A 23438-nucleotide genomic window follows, 5' to 3' on the forward strand; every position below is an offset into this window, starting at 1 on the left:
ACAACCTTACCGCACACTGTGATAAGAACAGCTGTGGAAAACATGCAAAAAACATGGCAAGCAGAAGTCCCCCGGACCCAATATATGTGTTACGTGGAACAGAAGCAGCTATAAATGTCCTCAAGTTTGCACCAAGGTCTGTAAGAGAAGACGGGCTTTTACTTTCTGGGTATGTAACGTGAACATCTCATTTGGCTTGATAAAGCCTGCTTCCTATAAAAAGTGAAAAGAGAAAAATAGAAGAGAGAATCTATATTGACATTATTTACAACAACGCTTGAATTTACCAGGTCTGTAAAGGGAACTGTGAACCTGTGGAATCTTAAGACTAAAAGAACAGAGATGACTTTGGATGGTCATGATGGACAAGGGATCCTTGCTGCAGACTTTCATCCTTGTGGAAGAGTTATCAGGTACACTGCATAATAAAGCGTTTTGTAAAAGTCAGTTTAATTCCATTCCCTCCTCGACCTATCTCACAACTAGGTGGGGGTCTGATAACATGATAACAACCTCAGTTAGAGTGGCTTTCAACCGAGTGTCAAAAAACAAAAAAAACAAAAACAAAAACAAACAGACGCACACACATGCACACACAACCAAAGTAATCACTGTGTATAATTATTTTTATGGAGGGATCCACACCCATCAATTTTGATTTTTAGGAGGGCCCTGTTTCTTTCTTAATTGGCATGATATATTATTGTTATAGCCATGGCCGTGATGGGTATGTAAGAACATGGCAGTGTTCTGAAGGAAGAGCTGAAGTGGTGAACAGTATAACGGCACCTTTCCTTGGATTTTGTCAGTTTTGTATTTTGCCAAGAGGTATCTGAAATTAATTCAATGATGACTTCAACTTTAATTTTAGAACTTTCTTCTTGACTTAACAACAGATGATGTCTTATAAATTACGTATTTCATTGTACCTAAAAAAAATAATATGAACAGTATATTAATTGGTTAAATACCATATAATATATCTGGAAGAAAGAAGTTTGACAGTGACTGAGTTTTGTTTTCCAGATTTATTTCTAGGCCAGGTGATATGTCAACATTAAAAGTATTTTATTTTCAATAGGATATGAGTCACACTGGATTGCTCTACTTGCTTCTAATCAATCCCAGGTGATGAATCAATACCTGATTCCACAATAGTAATCCTTGTAACAGTTGTTCTGATGACTCCTTTACCTTCTTCAATGTTGATATGGATGCCTCTGGACAAAGAAAGTCTTACCCCCATAAATATTGGGCTGGAAAGAACAATCATGGACTTGGTTACAGGCATAATATAACTCAAGTAATAAGGGAAATACAATAACATGCATCCAAAACAATAATCAACAAAGAAATTATTTTAAAAGACTCGGTAACTTAGTCAGTGATACATAGATACATAGATACATACTTAATTCATCCATTTACATTTATGAAATAGATCAGTGTGTTTAAAACTCTAGATAGAAATTTGGAGATTAATGTTTTCTTAGAATGTTTGAACTCCTTTAGTGAAGGACTGTCAACTTAAGCGGCGATTCTAATGATTTCCAGAGTTTAACAGTTCATAGAAGAATGCGCTTTGTCTGGTTGTGGAATCTGTGAACTCTGGGAGTTTCTTGTTGTGCATTTGTGATGCTAGCTCTTTGGGAATATCTAGAAAATAAGGCATTAGTTTCATTTAGAGGAACAGATATAAGATTTCTGCTGGATGTTGTGACTTATGACTCTCTTAATTTTTACAATACCTTTTAATTGCTGCCATTAAAGACCTTGGATCTTAATTTTCAGGTTAATATTCTTGATTTAGACTCTAAAGAAATTCTGTTTTCTCTGAAACCTGAAAATGAAAAGTCACTGGGTAAGTACAGATACCTACGTCATAAACAAAATTGACAGTTTATGATTTAATGATCACTTGTAGCAAATTTGCACTGTTAAGTAATTGGTCAGACTAACAGTCCATATGTATAACTAAACTCCATGTCCTGCAATGTTTTTTCGTGAATAGATTTTGCTTTATAGCTCTTGATATACCCTTTGTTATTTTTATTTTACAACTAATTTTATGGTAGTGACTTCTATGTTATTCACTGCTTGTCATTTCGAAGTAAAACCAGAGATACCTACCTAGAAATTTTAAATTCAGGAGAAAGTCAATTTTACCTTCTAGACCCTGAAAATGTTCTTAAAAGTAGAGCTTAATTCATTAAACTACAAAAATGTATCAAATGTTCCTAATTTCTTTCCAAGAAATGCCAAAAATTATAGGCTAAAAGAAGTGTGAAAAATGTAGTTTGAGCACTTTCTTTCATACTTGGGAAATTTGGTGACCCATACGGGAGACTGGGAGATTCTTTTCTGTATCAGGGAGACTCCCAGACAATCTTGGAGATTTGGTATTGAACTGATGTAAAACACAAAACAGAGCCTTTTCTACACTTTTCAATGTTTCCTGTATCATTATTATTATAACATTTTTTTCTCTTTTGTCAGGAATGTGCATGTGTTTATCCATGATCACCAGTCCAACAACAGACAAGCCTCTGTTGATCGCAGGCTATGAAAATGGCCAGCTTGTGCTGTGGGATATTATGGCGGCAAAAGTCTTGACTAGAAGTCCTGCTCACTCTGAATCAGGTTTTTCCTGTTGATTCGTAACTAATAATCTAACCCTGCACTCAATGTTGTTCCACCTTTATCTTATTTTTGTTTTGCTTCTGGTCATTTCAGTTCTCTGTATGGATGTAGACAAAGAGAAACTACAAATAGTCTCAGGCTCGGCAGACAACAAATTATGTGTGTCATCAATAACTCCTGAAGTATGTTTATACCAAGAACCTTACTTAGTCATGTAAAACAATGTATTACTTAGAAAACACTCTGTAAGAAAACACCCTCAAACTCTGTAAGAAAACACCTGTTCCTCTGTGACTTGATAAAAACATAGAACGAGCATAAGCTTTTGATATATCATGATAGCTAAGCCAGTCAAAACTCTTGAATTCCAGTATCCAATGATCCAGTTTTTTAAAACAGGAAAAACTGTTACAAAGCATGTGTAAACAAGTTTGAAGTCAAGGATGAGTCAGCTGAAATACATGCAATCAACCTACAATTTTTCCTCTCAAAAAAACAAAGGAAACATTGTCCCTCCCTACTGCTAATAGATGCTTTGAGTTAAAAATTGCAACTTTCCCTAATGTAGTGAAAATGTAAATGAAAAGGAAAAAAAAAAAAACGAAAAGAAACATATGATAATTAGGCAGAAAAGTTTGTATACTTATCTTGGGACTGTTTGCCTTCATTCTCCATTATAGTACACCTTGTCAGTGGACAGGCAGATTGAGCTTAAGAACCCTGGCGTTGCCTCAGTCAAGATTCGAAAAGATTGTAGAATATTAGCTACTGGTGGATGGGATGGCAGGTAAGGTGTAGGTTTCAATGACTTTTCAACTAGTTCAGGGGACTCCTCAAGCATATGGGGCGGGGTGGGGGATGGGAGTAATGGGGTGATGGAGGTAGGATAACCTGTAGGATTACATTTGCCACCCCTGTCGCAATTGTTACAAGGGTGACAAAAATTCGAATGCCCTGCTCCTGCCTTACTGCCCCGATCATTAAAATTCTTTGCTTTGTTGTTAAGAGGTTTCCATCTTTGGGGGCCTGCTGTCCAGTTTTGTCAGCGGTAGATAGCATTTGATTCGGAATTAAGCCAACTTCGTGGTCGCATTAAAGAAGAGCCTCAAAGACGTACTATAAACTTATAAAGCGTTTTTGATGTTTGCTATTTTCAGGTTGAGAATATACAACTGGAGAAAACTCACACCCCTGGTGTACCTCAATTATCATGCAGATACTGTCAACGCGGTGGATTTTTCAGAAAACTTGTCAAGCCATGGACAGCTGTTAGCTGCTGGTGGAAAAGATGCGAGGATTACTTTGTGGTCTTTGTACAATAACAAATAGACCGCAGTGAGCACTCACGCAAGGCCTTGAACAAGGTTAGTTGACAGGCCCTGTTCAGTAACAGTTGTGTTGATGCTGAAAGATTACTGGTCTCGGAGAATTTTGTGAGAAGCGAAAATCCCCCAAACGCGCGAAAGAAAATGATGGAGCGATCTAACGGACCAAAGAGAAAGAATTCAAGATAGTGTCTCATGACAAATCATGATTAAAAGGAAATTGTTTGTTGGTTCCCTGAACAGTCTAAAGCGTTTAATGCGAAGCGGGAAAGTTCTAAAGCCGTGCCTCGTGACTCCTAATTATTGAATTACTCGTTCAAAATGCGGTTGACCCCGAAGATGAAAGTTCCGACTCGATTAATGTCTTTATATTTCCAATCTGTTAAGATAAACGTTTAAAAGCTTAGTTGCCACCATACGGTAGTGTGCCATCTTCTCTGTTGACTGTGCTCAGCGGGTTCTTTTATGCTATTGGTCCATTATTCCGTTATATTTTACTGATATCTTGACCACTATTGGATATTTTTAATGTAAATCTAATCGTCTCCCCAAACAGTCACGGTAAAAGTTGTAAGTTTTATGTTCGGTAGACGTACATGCAGTAGTTGCAAAGCGATAGATCTCTGACCAAGGCTCTTTGAGAACTCGAGGAGTAACACCAGGAACAATACTGGAAGTTTTATGGGCTGCAGTAGTTATTGTTTAGGCCAATATTTATCAGCACATTATTCGTTTCATGTAGGTGTTTTGATAGAAGTGATTCCTGAGTTCAGTATATTCTCTCTATTTAGGACAATTTCTTTGCTTTGGGCGATCATTTTGATTCAATTTTAATTTTAATTTTAAAATGCTAAGTTCTGCCATTACAATGAGAGAGTGGCTTATCATTCGGTCACGTCATGGCAGTGCTACTTACGTCATTCGCCCATTAACACAGATATAGACTGGGACACAGAAAGGTTTCAGTTACAATGTCAGATGTGCCAGCCGTGATAGTTTTGCCCATTGTATTTCCTTCTCATGATCAGTCATTCATTACCCAGCACTCAGGAGTTCTATCGCGTGTCATTTTGCCGAATACATCAGCTTGCCTTTCCTATTCGAGTAGATGATGTACCGAAGAAATTTATTTTGTATTACTGCCGTGGGCCACGTATACTTATAAGCCGATAAATATACCGTAATCTATTTAGGGACTTCACTTCGATATTGCATCCCGCATGACTTCCGACAAATGGTTTTATTGCTATTTATTGTTTATTCATCTCAGTTCATACTGGCCGGCGTGCGACGGATAATTGCCCTTTGAGATATTGTTTATGTGACGTTTTAGGCGATAGTTACAATGGTGACAACCAGATCACACTTCACACGACTAGTCAGTGAACCAAGTGCTGTTCTGCGGGAAGCCTTACATACATACATTGACTGAAAAAAGCTTGACTGAGATCAACAGACGTACGATACTGAATCTCTTCTCCCATCGAGTTCACAAGAGTTCAACCCATTCATGTAAGTAGATGACATTCAAAATAAATCGAGGTAGAAGTAATCGGTAGATGCGCTTTTTCCAGTATTGACAATTCACGACAACGCATAACTAGGTCAGCTCTTCACTTCAACTGAGCAGTGAGGCCATTGGACAGAGATTACATCACAGGAGCAAGATCAGTACAAGGTAAATAACAAGATATCTCACAGCGCAGCCTTTGTTTAAATCAGTTGCCGAGTTTCTTCCTCTCTGTCGGTCGATTTATTAAAATCAATGGTGAAACTATCCCTACATTTTGTGTTCGGTGACTGTTATGAGAATCAGCCTTGTCTACAACCCTCTTCAGGCCGAATGTCGGGACCATCAGCACTAAAGGCGGTACCGCTTGGTAAGAAACTCGGTAATGAGTTTTACACTTAAAGGTTGTTCACATACAAACGTTGACTGTTGTAAGGTAAATCGTGGCCTCAAGGCGAAACCATGACTCATATCAGCATGGCAATCTGATCGCTCACAACGATGAAAACCTTCGAAAGCAGTTGAGAGGGAGAAACTATTTGTTGAAAATAATAAATTGCAACTTAAAGTATACCAAATGGTTACTATAAGAGAGCAGAATCCCCCCCAAGAAGCAGATATTGAAATGAAGTGAAAGACTTTATTTAATGAGGGTGACCCGTGACAGTAACTCAATCACTTACATATTAGCTATTATCGGACCCCCATCAATATTGCTTCAATTAAATTTGAAAATAGCACGCATGCAAATCTAGTTCTTCTTTTGTGCACAAAAATTGCGATGTTTTGAGATTATTCACACAACGAAAATTCTTGCTTTTTTTTCAAAACCATCAACGGGAATCAGATTCTTCACGTTATTTTTATTTTACTAAAATAGCGTGAAAAATGTGGAGCAAGTGAAATCCAATTTCTTTTTGCTGTTGATAAAATTTATTGTTTGACGTGGAAGTGGCGAGCTCTATATAATTGTTTTCGGCTGAAATATTGCTAGTTGATGAATTATCTTGAATTTCATGGTAACATTTGTTTACACACAAGAAAATAATTAGTTAATCCGTCTGTGCTTTAAAAGCAATTCTATCCATGTCATGTGCTAAATATATCGATTTTTCACATAGTCCGGGCAATAAAAATACGATTTTAACGAACAATGCCTTTGTTGAGAGTAGTAAATAAATCCGCTAATTCGAGTTGGAAGATGCAAATGAAGATGAAATAGCATCCCTTGCCAATAGCTAAATTAGCTTAGTAGAATTCTACTACGGCTGTGGTACACCAGTGCAAATGCTACAATCTAATTGGCTGAGCTATCGTACACTATCAGCCATTAGTGTGGAGCTGCTGAAGGTTGTCTACATAATGGCGACCTTTTCTCGTTTCTCCGATGTTTCAGAGCAAGATTTAGAAACGTTACTGGATAATTAATTTTCAAGGAGATATTTGATGGCCAAGTATTACCCCAAGCTGGGGAACTGAACAGCGTTTTTGGCCCGGGGATGGAAAACTGAATATCAGTTTAAAGTATTAAATGCCTTGGGGCTGCCTGGGGGATGTCGAAGTTTGGAATTGACTAATAGGTTAAGACCACCTGGTACTAATTATCATCGTTTGCAATTTAAATACTATAATCCATTTGACAGAACATTCAAAGCGCATTTAAATAAAAAAGTTATTACCACCATTACTTCGAGTGAGTCGTCTCTCTACTTTGAACGCAAATGTCACAGCTGTAGCGACGGCAAACATTGCTCCGATGTCACTAAATAACGTGATGTAGGAGTAAGGATAAACGTCTCCTGGTTTAAACCATTATTCTTCTCTTATTTTCAAATTTCGCTCGGCCTTCCGCTGTGGGTAACAGTGTCCGAAAGTTTGACAATAATGGATATTTAAGGAACTCGTCAGTCGACTGGTTAAAAACGGAATTAAACGCGTCCGGTCATGAAAATTAATAACATATACATGAGTACAGGTTTTGCCAATTGAAAAGCGGAATTTATTACATATTTTACCCTCATTACTTCAATATTTTCTCTTCTCACACTTAACATCTGCAGTTGTCAGGCAACAATTATCTTCCACAAGTGCATGTATTCCAAATTGAATGAAATAGAGCGCGATTTTATTCCTGAGACATTTAATATTCCGCATTCTACTTACAAAGTGGAATCCACAACACTGCGTGCCATGAAAGCTCTGATAATTAAGTTTCAGGTACGGTAGTATTTTAGTTTCCCATTAAGACCTGTTAATTTCTCTGGTAAAATATAAATTAAATGGGTTTAAATGGGTTTTGCATTTCATGGGTTCAAACCCATAAATGCAAATTTAGCGCGTTTCGTGCTTGGATGTGGACATATCTACCTAGTGAGTACAGTTTTAATCAGGCCTTTACACGCATATAAACATGACTGACTTTTCAATTTAAATATATGTATCCATATAGTTATATACAATCATTTTGATGACGCTAATCTAGCTTTTTTATGTCAGTTTGTAGGCTAAATATACTCAATATTCCCAGCAAGGGTGCACTAAAACGTGAAAACGACAATGGTTCGACGTCAAAATCTTAAGTGTGGTCTGCTGTTATCCTTCTTTCTTGTTTCTGTTGGTTTGTTTTTTGCATTTCGCGAAAAATCGTCTCTAGACATTACCGATAGTCGCGACTTACACCGCGTAACTCAGAAATTGCTTTCAGTCGCAGATCCAACTGGGCCACATCTACAGGGGGATAACATTTACTACGATGATTCAACAACGACGTTGATGCCGCCTCAGTCAAGAAAGCGACATGTTTTGTTAATTGTTGCTCATGGCAGATCTGGTTCAACATTTCTTGCAGACATTTTCAATAAACATCCACGAGTGTTTTATGTCTTTGAACCACTCCACGATTTTCAAAAACACAATAGGGATAGATCGGATTATGACGAGTTTGCGAGGAATTTTCTCGTTCATATTTTCCAGTGTGACTTTAGTGTGGGAAATTCAACGCGGGATATCGGTCGTTTTTATCGTTTTAAAAGCCGAGTGTTGAGCTCGCCACCATTTTGCAAATACAAACAAGACGACCCTAGCTGGAATTGGTATTATTGCCTCCCTGTGAAGCAAAAAGACCTCGAACAGTCATGCAGAGGACATGATACAACTGTTTATAAGCTGCTCTTGGAAAGAATTCCCGGTCAATCGATTGAAAAGCTTTTTGAAGTGTGTGAAGTAGCGGGAATTGAATGCAAAGTTATTCATTTGATACGTGATATTAGACCACTTGTAATGTCTTCTCAGAAAGTGGCCTTTTTCAAGGAAATTGACTCGCGAGAGAAGCCATCGATGAAGCGGTTTGTTTATTCTCGTTGTGAAATGACTGAGAGGAATCTTAACCTGATGAAGGAGTTTCGTTCATTTCTTCGTAGTCGTGTAACACTGGTGCGGTTTGAAGACTTAGCCGTTGAACCACTGAGGGTTTTAGACTATTTGTACGAATTTGCTGGACTCGAGGTACTGGAGAACATCACAAATTGGGTGGTAAAGATAACTCAGCCTAGCTCGAAAGATTTAAAGGCGGAAGGACGAAGAGCAGTGTCTGTGATCAGGAACTCTTTAGAAGTTCTGAATAAGTGGCGTCTTGTAGCGGATCCCTGTTATGTTCACGTGATTGAGCGATATTGTCGTGACGTCATGAAATTAATGGGTTACATATCAACAGAAGGATCAGTGGAAATGCTTCGAAATCTTGAAATTCCACTATTTACTGAAATATACCAAGCTCAAGAGTTGGTGAACAAATAAATGATAGACAAACCTTGCGTGCGGTTGGTTACCCGCTTTGTATTTTACGACCCAGATTTTTGCAAATTAACGAGGGTAGCTGAAATGATCACCTTTTAGTTAAAAAGAAACGAACACAAAGTCACCCTCAGTAGTTTCCTCAGTACTCCACAAAGTTGTCAAGAAAAGTTTGATAGAATTAATTACCACAAAAAAGAAGTAAATGGCTAATGGCGAGAAAGATTCAAAACCCAATAAAAAACTAAAAAGAAAAAATTAAATTTAGCTGTCTATTTTTTCCCCACACGTTTGGTTTTTGTTAGACACTAAGTTACTCATTGTTTTTACGCCTGACGGGTTCTCTGTTTGGTAAATTAACACTAGAAATTAAAATCATCATGAGTAAGATTTTACTGCACGCTGACGCTCCGTTAAGTACAGCGGATAAGATCAAGTAGTGTACACATTGACTTCAAATCATCCCAGGAATCAAACAGGTGAACATAACAACACTTGTACACAGAACAAAGTTATCTTTGAAAAAGCGAAATTAATTAAGTCGCCGATGATCAACAAATCGCTAAGTTCGTGTTTGATCGCCATGATTGAGGTACAATTATAGATTTTCCTCACGGGTTGCAAGTTGCTTCTACATATCTCATTAGATAGTTTTGTCATAAATACTTAAAATCTGTGATGTTTTGCTCGTTTTTACTGATTACTGACCACGATTCATGTAGACACAGGTGTTTCACTGGACTTGCTAATATTTTTGCTGTTCTTTTAGCTTCGTGATGTTTTATGCTAATTGCTCCTCTGTTACTGACCGTGCTTATTTAACTATGTTTCGGTTCATAGCCCGGGTGCCCAAACGTTAAAGTAGATGGATTGCGCTCAGTGACACAGGGATTTCCTTTAAAACAAGACACATGTATCATATTCGTCATAATAGAAAAAGCCGAACAAAACAGCAAACAAGTGAAATTACAAAGGCAGTATGGAATTAAAGCGAGCTATTAAAATATTACCGTGTTCGGTCGGTCAGTAGTCTGAAGCGACGGCAAAGAAGTTTATGGTCGCCAGCTTTATTGCAATAGCAGAGGAAATAACAAATGTTTTACACTTGATACAACAACAGCTTGAATGCAAATATACAGTATTTCTTGCAAGACAGGTAATTCAACTAAGCCGACTTCGCGAATTCTCGTTTAGAGGGTATTATAATTTGGGTTATTTCTCAGTTATCAGATGAAATTTTAGCCATTTCTTAGCAGTTAGTGTAAAGCTGATTCATGCTTCAGTGTGCATCATCTAGCTATCACGCACACGGCAAGTTTGGAGAGTACAAATAAAGTGTAAGGGATTTGCCGGCTTGACGCGCTTGTCTTGAGTTCTCTCCAAACTTACCCGCAATCAAAACTCGATGATGCTCAGCTAAAAGCACGAGTCAATCATTTTATGACATTACCATTTGGAGAATGTCCCCTCTACCTTAGTGCTCTCCAAAAGTCACAAGATGTCTTAGAAGTATTTTAATCACACAGTCACCATTTAATCACATCAAGTACAATTCTCGAACTGTCCGTAATTCTACTCGATCCTATTCTTGTATTAGCTATCTTAGTTTGGTCACACAGGAATTTCCGGTAATTGTTAATTCTTATCTACTAGCTCAATTTACATCAATGTGAAATCGCCATGCCCTATTTGTCACGCAACATGCTAACAAGACGTTTCCGACTACCAGTGGAATGGCGAAGCGAAGTTAACCTTGCCCACCCAATAAGCGTGCATCAAGTGAGTTTGTTTGCTACTGGTATGTTGTCATTAATTTTTACAAATCTTGATCAAAAACCACTCAGTTTAGTGTCGTGATTCTTCGGTTGACCTCGTGAAGTCCTCGTAAATATTTAAGCGATTTCCTCAAATCCGGACAATTTTTACTAGCATCTTTTCAAGACCGAAGGCTCGGTCGGTATGAATGTGGATCCGATAATATTGCTTTGGCGAGAGTCGGACGGCTGCAAAAAAACAATGAAATATCGACTAACCCGGCAGTTCATTCTGTGATAGATCAAGGCGCTTGGCATCGTTCACGAGCTTCGCAGTCAACTCCAGATGAAAATTGATAGGAATTCTCGATGTGTTGGCCGTTATATTAATTCTTTGTCATTATAAACAAGAAATTAACTAGGTGCGCTGCGCCAAGCACGAATAACCCATTCGTAAAAAGTATTCTGTGCTATTCTAGACTCGAATATGTAACCGGAAGTCATAGAATCCTAGGCCGGGTTATTCGAAACCCGGTTAACACTGACTCAGGATTAAAAGTTAACCAAAGTATTATTATTTTTTATATAAAATGGTTTTCACTGCTTATGTTTAGTGTAGTTTGAGATTATCCAAATTTAAAGCTGAAGGTCAAACAATATAAACAGAAAACCTCACCGAAAAGTTACAAAACTAAAATCAATTATCTTGCTAATCTTGGGTTAGCTTAATCGGGCTTTGAACAACCTGGCCTAGGAGTATTCAAGGCGCACTCAAAACGTGTTATATCAGCCTGGAATATTTAAGACGAATTCGGAAAACAAGCCGCAGTTTCAGGTGCATTTTGGGTCAGGGGTTAATGAATTCCTCGGTGTGCGCCGATCTTTATTCGGGCAAAACTCGCCATGAGTATTTGCGCGGTAATGAAAGCAGAAAAATCTGTAGAATTAAGCTGTAGATGAAGTTTTATTAGGAAAGAAGTTTGAAAGTCAAACGTGTCACATTTAAGTTAGACTGGCGTAAATCATGCTCCATACATTTAACGTTCAGGGTCTGTAAAACTTTTAAAATTAAAAATTTATTCCATGTTGATGATCTAAAGATTCAATTCTTTGTTCAGCCAGTTCAGCCAATTATTTCTTCAACTATGTATTCTTGACTTTCAGAGATCTTTTTCGCCGCCGGAAGAAGCCTTTGTGCCCGATATGTGCATTGACTTGATTGGTGAAATGACATGCATGCATAAGCGATTCACTGCACGACGGTTACATTGAACCAGCCAATGAAAACAAACTGAGATGCTGTCAGGCTTATATTTCTGGATAAACAAACAGATACCCAGCAATGTTTCGGCCACGATAGACGCAAGAAATATTTCACGCCGCCTTACTGTAGTAAACCTTTTATTTACAAACTTAGCGATCGTGGATTCATTTCTACGAAATATGTGAGTAAGAATTGACTTTTCTTGTTCCTTGCATACAAAGCTAATTCAGTTGTCATGCCTTCTCAACCATCTGTACTGTCTCAAACACTGTCCTAGTTGAGCCGAACAAAAAACTTATCCAACAGAAATTGAAACGTCTTTTGAAAATTGGTCAATGTTTCAGCAAGCTTTAAAATTCCTGATCACGTCATTTCAATGTGATTCACTGTTTTAATGGGTAAAATCGGTAAATTCATGCTATTGAAACTTCAAGGAAAACACTGTCATGAAAACAAGCAAATAGCAGATCCATTTACAATCAAAAGCCTTGTGACATCAATTTAGAGTTTGAAGATCATCGACAAATGATACTTTTTATTTTAAAATATCGATGAACATTTGGTTTGCTATGTTTAAAGAAGGTTCGGGGATTTTTAACTTTAACACTTGATGGTTAGAGCGTCCAACCGGTATTGTGGAAGTTCATGGGTTCGACTCCCTTTGGGAATATTAGAAAATTTATTTTCTGAGTAATTCGACTTGAGAAGGCTTCTTCATTTATTAATACTTTATGTCGATAGAAGGATTTCAGCAAGTTGTAGCTGGAGGCCAAAAAAAAAAAAAAAAATTAAGTACGCCAACATGTAAATTAAAATCGTCTGTCCGCTGCTTGAGTAGAAATTGATTGCTTTTGTGAAAGTCAATCTTTGTTATACATCACCTTGGTGATATATAAAGGATAAATTTCTTCCTCAAAAGTTCAGGGCTGGATTAAAAGTGAACCGAAGTATTCATTTTTCTTTATAGCAATGGTTCTTACTGCTAATGTTTCGTGTAGTTAGAGATTGCTCAAGCTCAAAACTGAAGGACAAACAATATAAACAGAAAACCTCACCGAAACGTCACAAAACTGAAATTAAAATTCTCGCTAATCCTAGGTTAGCTTAATCGAGCTTTGAACATTAGATTTACTTGTCAGCGCGATCTATTTTTGAACGGTACGACAAAGACGGATGGTACCTGGTGAAAGTGTGGTCACGTGGCCATAGCACTCATTTAACTGAGAAGCATAGAAGTCGACACGGACTCCTGATATCACTGCTTATCAATCGCAATTCTCATCTGCCCTTTTAGTTCAGAATACTTCTACTTGGCTACATATTCCGTCAATTTGAAAGGGCTAACAATGTGGCGATTCTTCGGCCGCGTTTCTTCATGACCAATTCTTTGCAGTCGTGCTTTAGAGACTTGATAGTTGACTATTTTCAGAGCTGCTGGAAAATCAGACCAAAATATGGCTCGTGAACACAAAAGTGTGAGGGTTTTTCATTTCCGTGCACGGTTTATAATTATAATCTGTCCTCCAGCGGGCTTCTTTAAGTCCTTAATGATTACCTCAGAAAAAATAATACAGGTTTCGATGAAAAACAAAGAATCAGTGTTCTCACTCAGCTTTCAGTTTTGTAGCAGGTGGATTTGAATTTCGTACGTTATCATGAGTAGATGCACAGTTTTGAATGGATCATGTTCTTCAGTCGAAAGCGGCAAAGAATTAGTCTTTGACAAAGAATTTCTGGAATATTGATACTCCACAGGATGGTAAAATTAAAGCAGCGTGATTTTGTGTCATGACAGAATTTCAACTGAAGCAGCCTTTAAAAAATTCAAGGACGTTTCAAAGCCTGATTTTCACAAGTCGACTCTCTTAGAAGCCAACAACTGTATAGGATTCTTGAAATTCTGTTATGACTCTGACAAACGGTTATGATTTACTACTAGGTAGTATAATTTTTTTTGTCTCGTTCGCTTCTTGACGTAAAATGTCCGTCAAAAATTGGATTTTCCGCAGTTTTTGCTTTCATAAAGCAAAGGATCTGTCCTTAAAACAGATGTTATATAGTTCCATCATTGCCCAGTGGATCCGTTAAGTTTCTACAGCGGTATTGATGTTGAAAATTTGGAGTTTTAATTCTCTAGAAGATATCAGTTGTCCCTGAAACAAGTTGGGTAATGAATGTATTCATGACGAGGCTCTAAGCTGAAATTAAGCAGCTGCTGTGCGGTATTTCAAAATACCGGATTCTATAAATGGCTTTTTCTTTTCAGCTGCGATGAGAAGAGATTGTTTGTTTTTTTTCGGCTTTTGACCCTAACGAAAGTCAACTTCAGTTAGTACAGAATATCGTGCGATGGTGTGTTATCACACGTTTTGCTGAGAAATGATTTAAGAAACAGATAGTGCGGCATTCGTTACGGTGGGAGCCTTCTTATCCATAAACTAAGGTGAGATGTTTTCTACGGCGAGATGTTTTGCCTTTTCAAGTTGTATGATTTTCACAAGATCAGGGAAATTAAATTTAGCTCCGCTCGCTGGTTTCTTGGCAAAGAAGGGTAATCACAACTGGCATGGCCGGTCAATGCAAATTTAACGTGAATAGCTAGCGAGATAAGGTTGGTGTTCGCTTGCGCATAAGGTCCGTCTTCACTACGCCGGAGAAATTTGAAAACGCAGCTTTATTTCTACCGTTAGGTCTACCGTCCACACGAATCCGCCACCAAAACGGGGCCTTTCGAAAGCGCTCATCAATTTGAAAACCCCGGCTTTTCGTTTTCGCGTGGACGGAAGACATTTTGAAAACGGAACTTTTCGAAAACGGAGCTTTTCGAAAACGATGGCGTCACGTTAATCACGTGACTTCCCAGACCGAGTTTTCCGCAAACACAAATCCAAAATGACCGGTGAATGTTGCTTTTTTAAATTCCTCCGGTGTAATACTAGTGTGGACGGATAACATCTGATGCGTTTACCGAGTGAAATCTCCGTTTTCAAATTCCTCCGGCGTAGTGTGGACTGGGCCACAGTGTAAGCTTAAGCAACGATCAGTAATATACGCAGGCGCAGTAAGAGAGGCGCTACTTACTGACATCTCACTGCTTTTGAGTATGTCGCTGCGATGGCTAGGATCGTTAGACAGCGGTTTCGATATTATCGTAATGTAACGAGCACTGAACTTTTTTTACAGCCATCTTAGCGATCATAATGATGTAGAAACCAACCTTCATGATTTCGTGCGCTGGCGAAAATAGCGTATACATATTTTGAGAATATTATATCTCTTTTACATACTTTTTTGTAGGAATGGCTGTGGAAATGAATTTGAGAGAGGTGCATAAGTAGTGAGCAAGAATGGCTGGTTGGGAAAATCTTAAGCGTAGCTTCAACCTACTGTTAATCTTCTCTCTTGCTTCAGTTGGTTTGCTATTTGCCCTTCTCGAAATATCGCCGCGCCGAGATATCGTCAAAAACCGTCACCTATTCAGTCATCTGACAACAACTCAGGCTCTTGTAGCGAGGGACAGAGATTCCTACAATGCTTCAACGAAGACGTCGATGCCGCCTCAGTCAAGAAAGCGACATGTTTTGTTAATTGTTGCTCATGGCAGATCCGGTTCAACTTTTCTTGCAGACATTTTCAATAAACATCCACGAGTGTTTTATGTCTTTGAACCACTCCACGATTTTCAAAAACGCAATAGGGATAGACCGGATTATGACGAGTTTGCGATGAAATTTCTGTATCATGTTGTCCAGTGTGACTTTAGTGTGGGAAATTCAACGCGGGATATCGGTCGTTTTTATCGTTTTAAAAGCCGAGTGTTGAGCTCGCCACCATTTTGCAAATATAAACAAGAAGACCCTAGATGGAAACAGGAACATTGTGGGACTGTTCAACGACAAGACCTCGAACGTGCATGCAGAGAACATGATACAACTGTTTATAAGCTTCTTATGGAAAGAATTCCCGGTCAATCGATTGGGAAACTTTTTGAAGTGTGTGAGATAGCAGGAGTTGAATGCAAAGTTATTCATTTGGTACGTGATATTAGACCACTTGTAATGTCTTCTCAGAAAGTGCGCTTTTTCAAGGAAGTGGACAGCAACATAAGGTCATCGATGAGACAGTTTGTTTATTCTCGTTGTGAAATGACTGAGAGGAATCTTAACCTGATGAAAGAGTTTCGTTCATCTCTTCGTAGTCGTGTAACACTGGTGCGGTTTGAAGACTTAGCCGTTGAACCACTGAGGGTTTTAGACTATTTGTACGAATTTGCTGGACTCGAGGTACTGGAGAACATCACAAACTGGGTGGTAAAGATAACTCAGCCTAGCTTGAAAGATTTAAAGGCGGAAGGACGAAGAGCAGTGTCTGTGATCAGAAACTCTTTAGAAGTTCTGAATAAGTGGCGACTCGCAGGTGATTTCTGTTATGTTCACGTGGTTGAGCGATATTGCCGTGACGTCATGAAATTAATGGGTTACATAGCAACAGAGGGATCAGTGGAAATGCTTCGAAATCTTGAAATTCCACTCATTAACGAAACTTACCAAGCTCAATACCGGGACAGGAGCTGACAGTTCTTACGATGTCTGCTCGTCAACCCACATGTTGGTTACAGTTATTGTTCGCTATTTTTTTAATTAATAATACACATGAAAAAATTACTCGATTCTGATTGGCTAAGAGCAGTGCAGTTCAAGTGTAACACCAGTGCAAAAAGTGTAACACCAGTGCAAATTACACATCGAAATTCTGGATTATGATTGACTGAAAGACAATAGGTACTTTTCTAAGAAAATGATATCACGTAAAATGATGACGAAGATTTTGTGCTGAAACTTCCCGACTTTGAAAAAAAGTTTTCTCAGATGAGAAAAAAGGGCTTCAAGAAAGATCTTCCGGCACTTCCTCCGCGCGAATTTTTTCACGTTTATATTATTTATAAGTAATCATACGTTTTTTCTCGTTCAATTTGGCGTTAATTTGCACTTGTGAGTTTTTCAAAAAGCTCACTCGTGCAAATTAATTCCAAATTGAACTCGAAACCGTATGATTGCCTATACTAATTGGATGAAAAATGCTTGATGTTTAACGATTAGATTATGAACTGGATAGTTTACGATTGCTCAGCAGATCAGTTTGCAGCATTTACATTAGGGTGCAAGTAGAATTCTATCAATAAAAGTCAGTTTAAATTCAGTGATAGAGAAAAAAGAAGTATCATTTAACGTAAATATGGAGTACATGTATATCGTTTTCTTCCTTTTCGGGTCGTCTTATCTGAAATGTAGCCATTCTACAACACCGATTTCTGCTCCGTCAGAGAGAGAGCAATCACGTTAGTGCTCGGTTGGTTCTGGAAGTCAAACAGTGATTCGTTTTGGTTGAAGGTCGTACAACAATTTGTCGTCTGCAACCAATCAACAGAACATTGATTCTATCTTGCTTAGTAATCATAATAAAGCCAGAGTCATTCGTAAGTCACTCTTGGATTATTTTCAGTGCTTGATATTGATGACGTGGTTTTGCGTTCTTACTCAAGCATCCGTGAACATGTAATCTGTTTGGTCAGGACTACGCAAATTTTACTCCTCTAAGTGGGAGAAAAAATTTTTATTCTTGTAATAAAAATTCTTTAAGAGCGGTTTTCAACAGGCCAATTCCGATTTATTAAAATTCTAACTTGGCTCCGAGGTTTAGGGGAATAAAACAAAAGAAATCGCATCGAGGATGAGGGATGAATAATTAATTCCTTTTGTTTTATTCCCCTAAGCCTCGGAGCCAAGTTAGAATTTTAATATATCGGAATTGGCCTATTTAGTTTCCAGCCATGGATGTTTCGGTGGATCACGGGCGCACCGAAACGCCCACGGCTGGAAACGGAGCCTATTTCAAACTGAGTGTCGTAAAACCCAAGTAATCACTCTGGCCAATCACAAAGGACACAGACAATCCACTGAACCAATCAAAACTCGTAGTCAATACATGTAGCTGACGCGAAGCGCGGGAAAACGTGCGAGATAGTTGCGATTGGTTTTGATTTTACTTCTGATTGGATGAAAATGTAGCGCGAATTTTCTCAGCCAATCGTGTAGCGTTGTAATGCAAAACCAATTACTTTTCGACACCGTGAGTACCGCTATTGCTTTATTAATTTCTGAAGAAAAGCCTTGGTTAACTCTGTACTGGCGTCCAAGGAAAACGTTATGTGGGTAAACTTCTAACAGAAATATGTTGTATACTAAAGATAAAATTTTACGTAGCATTTATCATCTCCAGAAACGTCCACTTCTAATACTATAATTTAGAAATGAATTAACGTGACAATAATTTTATTCTTTGACGTTACGGTACACATTGACTATTGCCTCAAACAACTATGCAGCAGTTGATATAAGCACTATGTGTAAAGGGTCATACCTCTTATCTTTTTGTTATCAAAACAACAAATGTTGTACCGTAAAATCCCACTTTAAAGACCCTCCCCGGTTATAAGCCCCCCGGATATAAGCCCTTCTATTTGCTAACAAAGTTATAATTCCGGATATAAGCCCCCGCCCCCAATATAAGCCCATCTAATGTACAAACTGATATCATTAAGTGTTGTAGTTTTTGTGGCTTTCCTCCTGTTCCGTTCCGTTCCAGTTGTTCCAGTCGCATTAGTGTTTTATAGATGTTTTTGAAATACATTCTCCTTTTATTGTGACGCACAATAAATGTAGTTTATTATATAAACACCGGTGAAATACCAGGATTTTCCCTTTTACTGAAAAATCATATCTTCATAGCGCGCAGTGAAGATACTATTTTTATCTTACACACTGTGAAGATATCATTCCTTTTTGATAACATTTTTCTTTTCTCCCTTTAACTGCACTTAAATTTGTTGATGTATGATCGAAACATCTTCAGATCTTCTTCGGTCGTCTTCGGTAATCTTCGGAAAATGTTCGGAAAACGTTCGGAAGCGTTCGTCTGGCCTTCGGAACAATTTTGGAAAAACGTCGTCATTAGTTTGTTTATATAATAAACAGAATATTACATGCCCGCTTGTGGATACGAATTTTATCTTCTCGTGTTCAACTCAATATCTGACTTGTTCGCTGCGCTCACTCGTGAGATATCGAGTTGAGCACTCGAAGATAAAATTCGTATCCACGCGCGGGCATGTAATATCCTCTATATAAATGTAATAGCTCTATAGATAATGGTATGTCAGCTTTAATTCGTTTCTCGGATACGTTTTATCTCGTCGTTCCGAAACATTGTTTTATTCAGCTCATATGCCCCCCCCGGATATAAGCCCCCCCGATGTAAGCCCCCCCGGATGTAAGCCCTCCGGATATAAGCCCCCCCCCCTATTATAAGCCCCTTATGAAGTTATATAAGCCCCGGACTTTAACGTGGGATTTTACGGTATTCTCCCTTCACCATGATAAAAATAATTCTCCATATTCTTCTTAAAGAAGCTTCCTCTCCCGCTTCATTAAAAACCCACATTCCCTGGTACAAGTAATGAAGAAGCCCACTAGTGAATGAGAGATTTACAGCAAGTTATCCGTGGTTGAAAAATCAGGGCTGTCATTAAGGGCCGTAACCCGTAACACCTGTTACGGCTGAGTTGACTCGATGTTACGGGTGAAGATGTCGATTGATGGTACGAACATGCTACACTTACCTAATTTATTTTTAAACATCTACCTGTTAAAATAAACATAACTGTTTCTTGGTGTCTTGCCTCCTTGGTTCTACTATTTATATTTTACTCTGGAGATGAACTTTCAGTTTGCTTAATCGCCGTGAATTACATTTAGACGCCATTTTAAGCAGCGAAACTTATTACGCAATGCGCTGCTCCTACCTTTTGAGAAATTCCGCCGACCGATGTAGAATGTTGTCCAGGCCGATCGATCGTGTTTGGTCCCGCGCGTGTGTAGAGAAAGTTATGTTTTAATATGAATAAGAGTAAAGAGCCCACGTCAAAACAGCCTGGGATCGACAGATTTTTTTTCTAAATCCCAACGGACCGATGGAAATGAGGAAGCTCACGAAACAGCTGGTCGAGGCAGTCGACAAATACCAGCGATCACAGCTTCAAGTACTGCAAGTACTTCAGCTGCACGTGGGCAACCTGTAGAACCGATTATTATGCTAAAAAGAGTGGAAGAAAAATTTCCCGAGTATAGAAATGGTAAAGCATTTCATTCTTATTACCACTGTAACGGAAAGAGATGTTCAATGTCTGATCCAGCTTATTTGAGCTCCTCTAACGGTAAGATAGCTCGGTAATGTAGAAATGTTATTATAATTTTTATTTCCGGTTTCACTCCCGTTTTTTGCATTTGACCATAATAACGAATTATTATAACTGTTAGCAAACATCAAACCATATTGCTGATTATGGACTGTCATTTACCCTTTTTTAAACAAGGAACACTCAAGTCTGTTGGAGATATTTTATAACTTTATTCATTTGATCACTGTAAATTAAGGTGCATGAATTTGAAATTATGCACTGTGAAAAACAAACTACTAAAATAAGGACCACTTGCATAGGTTGGTGCAGCAAAGATGTTATTTCACTATTTGCTGATGATGTACTATAACATATTATCACTGTTTTATCAGCATTTTTGATTAGGAAAGTTGCCATTTTCATGCCCTAGAAAGCAGGAAAATGCATTTCCAGGGGTTTCATGTTCAAAAAAATTTCTTGGGGGGGGGGGGGAGCATGCCCCCAGACCCCCCTAGATGCTCAGGCCCTGTCGCGCCTTCGGAACGCGGCCGTCAGCCACGTATTTTACTGCTACGGGTGATAACTTACATGCAACGGCTGCTTCAAAACTTATTGACAGCCCTGAAAATGAACTAGGTGTTCATAATGACATACTTAATTCATTAATCCGGTGCAATAGGTATCTTCATTTATGACAAGGTTAGCAATGGCTTGACATCTGTCAAGTTATTTTACCCGCTAGACGTTTCACAAAAACGACGACGCAACTTATAAATTCCCAACAAAGCAAGTTGACTTATTAGCTGAGTGCAAGCGAAAAGAAACACACCAAGAACAACATAACCGGCCGGAGTGATGCCATACGTTATTCCTTCGTAGATTTGTTTCTTTCCTTTGTCATTTACTCCTTCAGCGAGCCAGAATATAACTGTGAATAACATGTAGCTTCCTGTGAAGATCAGCGAGAAGATAACCTGGGTAAAGAACACTGGTATTCCACTTGTCAAGGTCTCCAAAAGAAGGAACATTGTAGCAAACGCGTGCTTAGTGAGATCGTTTACGAGGCCAGCACCAGTTTTGTCTGGATTTTCCCTGAAGTAGAAATACCCGTAATAGAAGACAGCGATGGCCAGTGTCACGTTCGCTGTGATGCTGTACATTATCCAGAATGCCTTGTGGTACCAAGCTAACTTGTTCCCATACTGCACGTCTTTGGTATCTTCACCTCGTTCTTCGTCGGTTTCTGTGGTTTCAGGTCGCTCATACACAGCAGAATGCGGCGCCTCGGTGCGCTCTTCAGATACTCGGTTCTTGTATTGCTGCCGGTTAAGGAAGCATAAGCACAAATTAGAACTGCAGAACTGCATGAGTAGAAAATGAGAACCAGCAGCTATCAAATAATTTAATAAGTACTGATTTGGAGAAATTTAGGCGGATTTTTTACTGTATCTTACTACCTTACCTGCACGGATGCTGTGATTGAAAGAACAGCTCCAAACGGGAAGTAGACTGTGGATACTGTGAAGGCCCAGTGGGTGAGAAAGATAAAAAATGTCGCAGCCGGGTACCAGATAACGTTATAAATCCACCAACCAAGGAGGTAAACTCCAACAATCAACCGCCACGCTGCTAGAACAGGAACTGGAACAACCTAACCACACAACATTGTACTGAGTTAGGAGATGATCAAAATAGAAACGGAAAAATAAGCACTGGAACAACCTAACCACACAACATTGGTACTGAGATAGGAGATGATCAAAATACAAACGGAAATATAGGCACTGGAACAACCTAAACACACAACATTGGTACTGAGTTAGGAGATGATCAAAATACAAACGGAAAAATAAGAACTGGAACAACCTAAACACGCAACATTGGTACTGAGATAGGAGATGATCAAAATACAAACGGAAATATAGGCACTGGAACAACCTAAACACACAACATTGGTACTGAGTTAGGAGATGATCAAAATACAAACGGAAAAATAAGCAGTGGAACAACCTAACCACGCAACATTGGTACTGAGATAGGAGATGATCAAAATACAAACGGAAAAATAAGCAGTGGAACAACCTAACCACGCAACATTGGTACTGAGATAGGAGATGATCAAAATACAAACGGAAAAATAAGCACTGGAACAACCTAACCACGCAACATTGGTACTGAGATAGGAGATGATCAAAATACAAACGGAAAAATAAGCACTGGAACAACCTAAACACACAACATTGGTACTGAGTTAGGAGATGATCAAAATACAAACGGAAAAATAAGCAGTGGAACAACCTAACCACGCAACATTGGTACTGAGTTAGAAGATGATCAAAATACAAACGGAAAAATAAGCAGTGGAACAACCTAACCACACAACATTGGTACTGAGATAGGAGATGATCAAAATACAAACGGAAAAATAAGCAGTGGAACAACCTAAACACACAACATTGGTACTGAGATAGGAGATGATCAAAATACAAACGGAAAAATAAGCACTGGAACAACCTAAACACACAACATTGGTACTGAGATAGGAGATGATCAAAATACAAACGGAAAAATAAGCAGTGGAACAACCTAACCACACAACATTGGTACTGAGTTAGGAGATGATCAAAATACAAACGGAAAAATAAGCACTGGAACAACCTAAACACACAACATTGGTACTGAGTTAGGAGATGATCAAAATACAAACGGAAAAATAAGCACTGGAACAACCTAACCACGCAACATTGGTACTGAGTTAGGAGACGATCAAAATACAAACGGAAAAATAAGCAGTCGAACAACCTAACCACACAACATTGGTACTGAGTTAGAAGATGATCAAAATACAAACGGAAAAATAAGCACTGGAACAACCTAAACACACAACATTGGTACTGAGATAGGAGATGATCAAAAT

At 38.6% G+C, this 23438-nt stretch overlaps 4 protein-coding genes across 4 annotated transcripts; 3 read left to right on the forward strand and 1 right to left on the reverse strand.

Annotated features, from left to right (window-relative positions):
* The first annotated feature begins 26 nt into the window (after nt 1-26).
* LOC145464530 (guanine nucleotide-binding protein subunit beta-like protein 1) lies at nt 27-3969 on the forward strand. Its single transcript, XM_081448445.1, has 9 exons — nt 27-169; nt 291-413; nt 713-828; nt 1082-1128; nt 1792-1861; nt 2497-2640; nt 2734-2822; nt 3321-3427; nt 3798-3969. The coding sequence occupies exons 1-9, from the start codon at nt 54-56 to the stop codon at nt 3967-3969; spliced, it is 984 nt and encodes a 327-aa protein (XP_081304571.1). The 5' UTR covers nt 27-53.
* On the forward strand, nt 3943-10713 carry LOC145464527 (carbohydrate sulfotransferase 4-like). Its single transcript, XM_081448442.1, has 2 exons — nt 3943-4004; nt 7972-10713. The coding sequence occupies exon 2, from the start codon at nt 8032-8034 to the stop codon at nt 9268-9270; it is 1239 nt and encodes a 412-aa protein (XP_081304568.1). The 5' UTR covers nt 3943-4004; nt 7972-8031; the 3' UTR covers nt 9271-10713.
* On the forward strand, nt 3989-17127 carry LOC145464528 (carbohydrate sulfotransferase 4-like). The gene is made up of 2 exons (XM_081448443.1): nt 3989-5643; nt 15583-17127. The coding sequence occupies exon 2, from the start codon at nt 15633-15635 to the stop codon at nt 16857-16859; it is 1227 nt and encodes a 408-aa protein (XP_081304569.1). The 5' UTR covers nt 3989-5643; nt 15583-15632; the 3' UTR covers nt 16860-17127.
* A 74-nt stretch (nt 17128-17201) lies between these two features.
* Nucleotides 17202-21950, reverse strand: LOC145464531 (uncharacterized). Its single transcript, XM_081448446.1, has 2 exons — nt 21257-21950; nt 17202-19265 (listed from the first exon to the last, which is right to left on the reverse strand). The coding sequence occupies exons 1-2, from the start codon at nt 21886-21888 to the stop codon at nt 19163-19165; spliced, it is 735 nt and encodes a 244-aa protein (XP_081304572.1). The 5' UTR covers nt 21889-21950; the 3' UTR covers nt 17202-19162.
* Nucleotides 21951-23438: the final 1488 nt, after the last annotated feature.

This window comes from Orbicella franksi, chromosome 12 (genome assembly GCF_964199315.1).
Source record: "Orbicella franksi chromosome 12, jaOrbFran1.1, whole genome shotgun sequence".
In the NCBI taxonomy this organism is placed as follows: domain Eukaryota; kingdom Metazoa; phylum Cnidaria; class Anthozoa; order Scleractinia; family Merulinidae; genus Orbicella; species Orbicella franksi.

Excerpts from the sequence above, each read along its gene's own strand:
- LOC145464528 (XM_081448443.1), top strand. The coding sequence starts at position 15,633 with ATGGCTGGTTGGGAAAATCTTAAGCGTAGCTTCAACCTACTGTTAATC.
- LOC145464527 (XM_081448442.1), top strand. The coding sequence starts at position 8,032 with ATGGTTCGACGTCAAAATCTTAAGTGTGGTCTGCTGTTATCCTTCTTT.
- LOC145464531 (XM_081448446.1), bottom strand. The coding sequence starts at position 21,888 with ATGCAGTTCTGCAGTTCTAATTTGTGCTTATGCTTCCTTAACCGGCAG. Across the intron at positions 19,266-21,256 it reads TTTTGTGAAACGTCTAGCGG|GCCAGACGAACGCTTCCGAA; the intron begins GTAAAATAACTT and ends ATTGTTCCGAAG.
- LOC145464530 (XM_081448445.1), top strand. The coding sequence starts at position 54 with ATGGCAAGCAGAAGTCCCCCGGACCCAATATATGTGTTACGTGGAACA. Across the intron at positions 1,129-1,791 it reads TTGCTTCTAATCAATCCCAG|GTTAATATTCTTGATTTAGA; the intron begins GTGATGAATCAA and ends CTTAATTTTCAG. Across the intron at positions 2,823-3,320 it reads TGTCATCAATAACTCCTGAA|TACACCTTGTCAGTGGACAG; the intron begins GTATGTTTATAC and ends TCTCCATTATAG.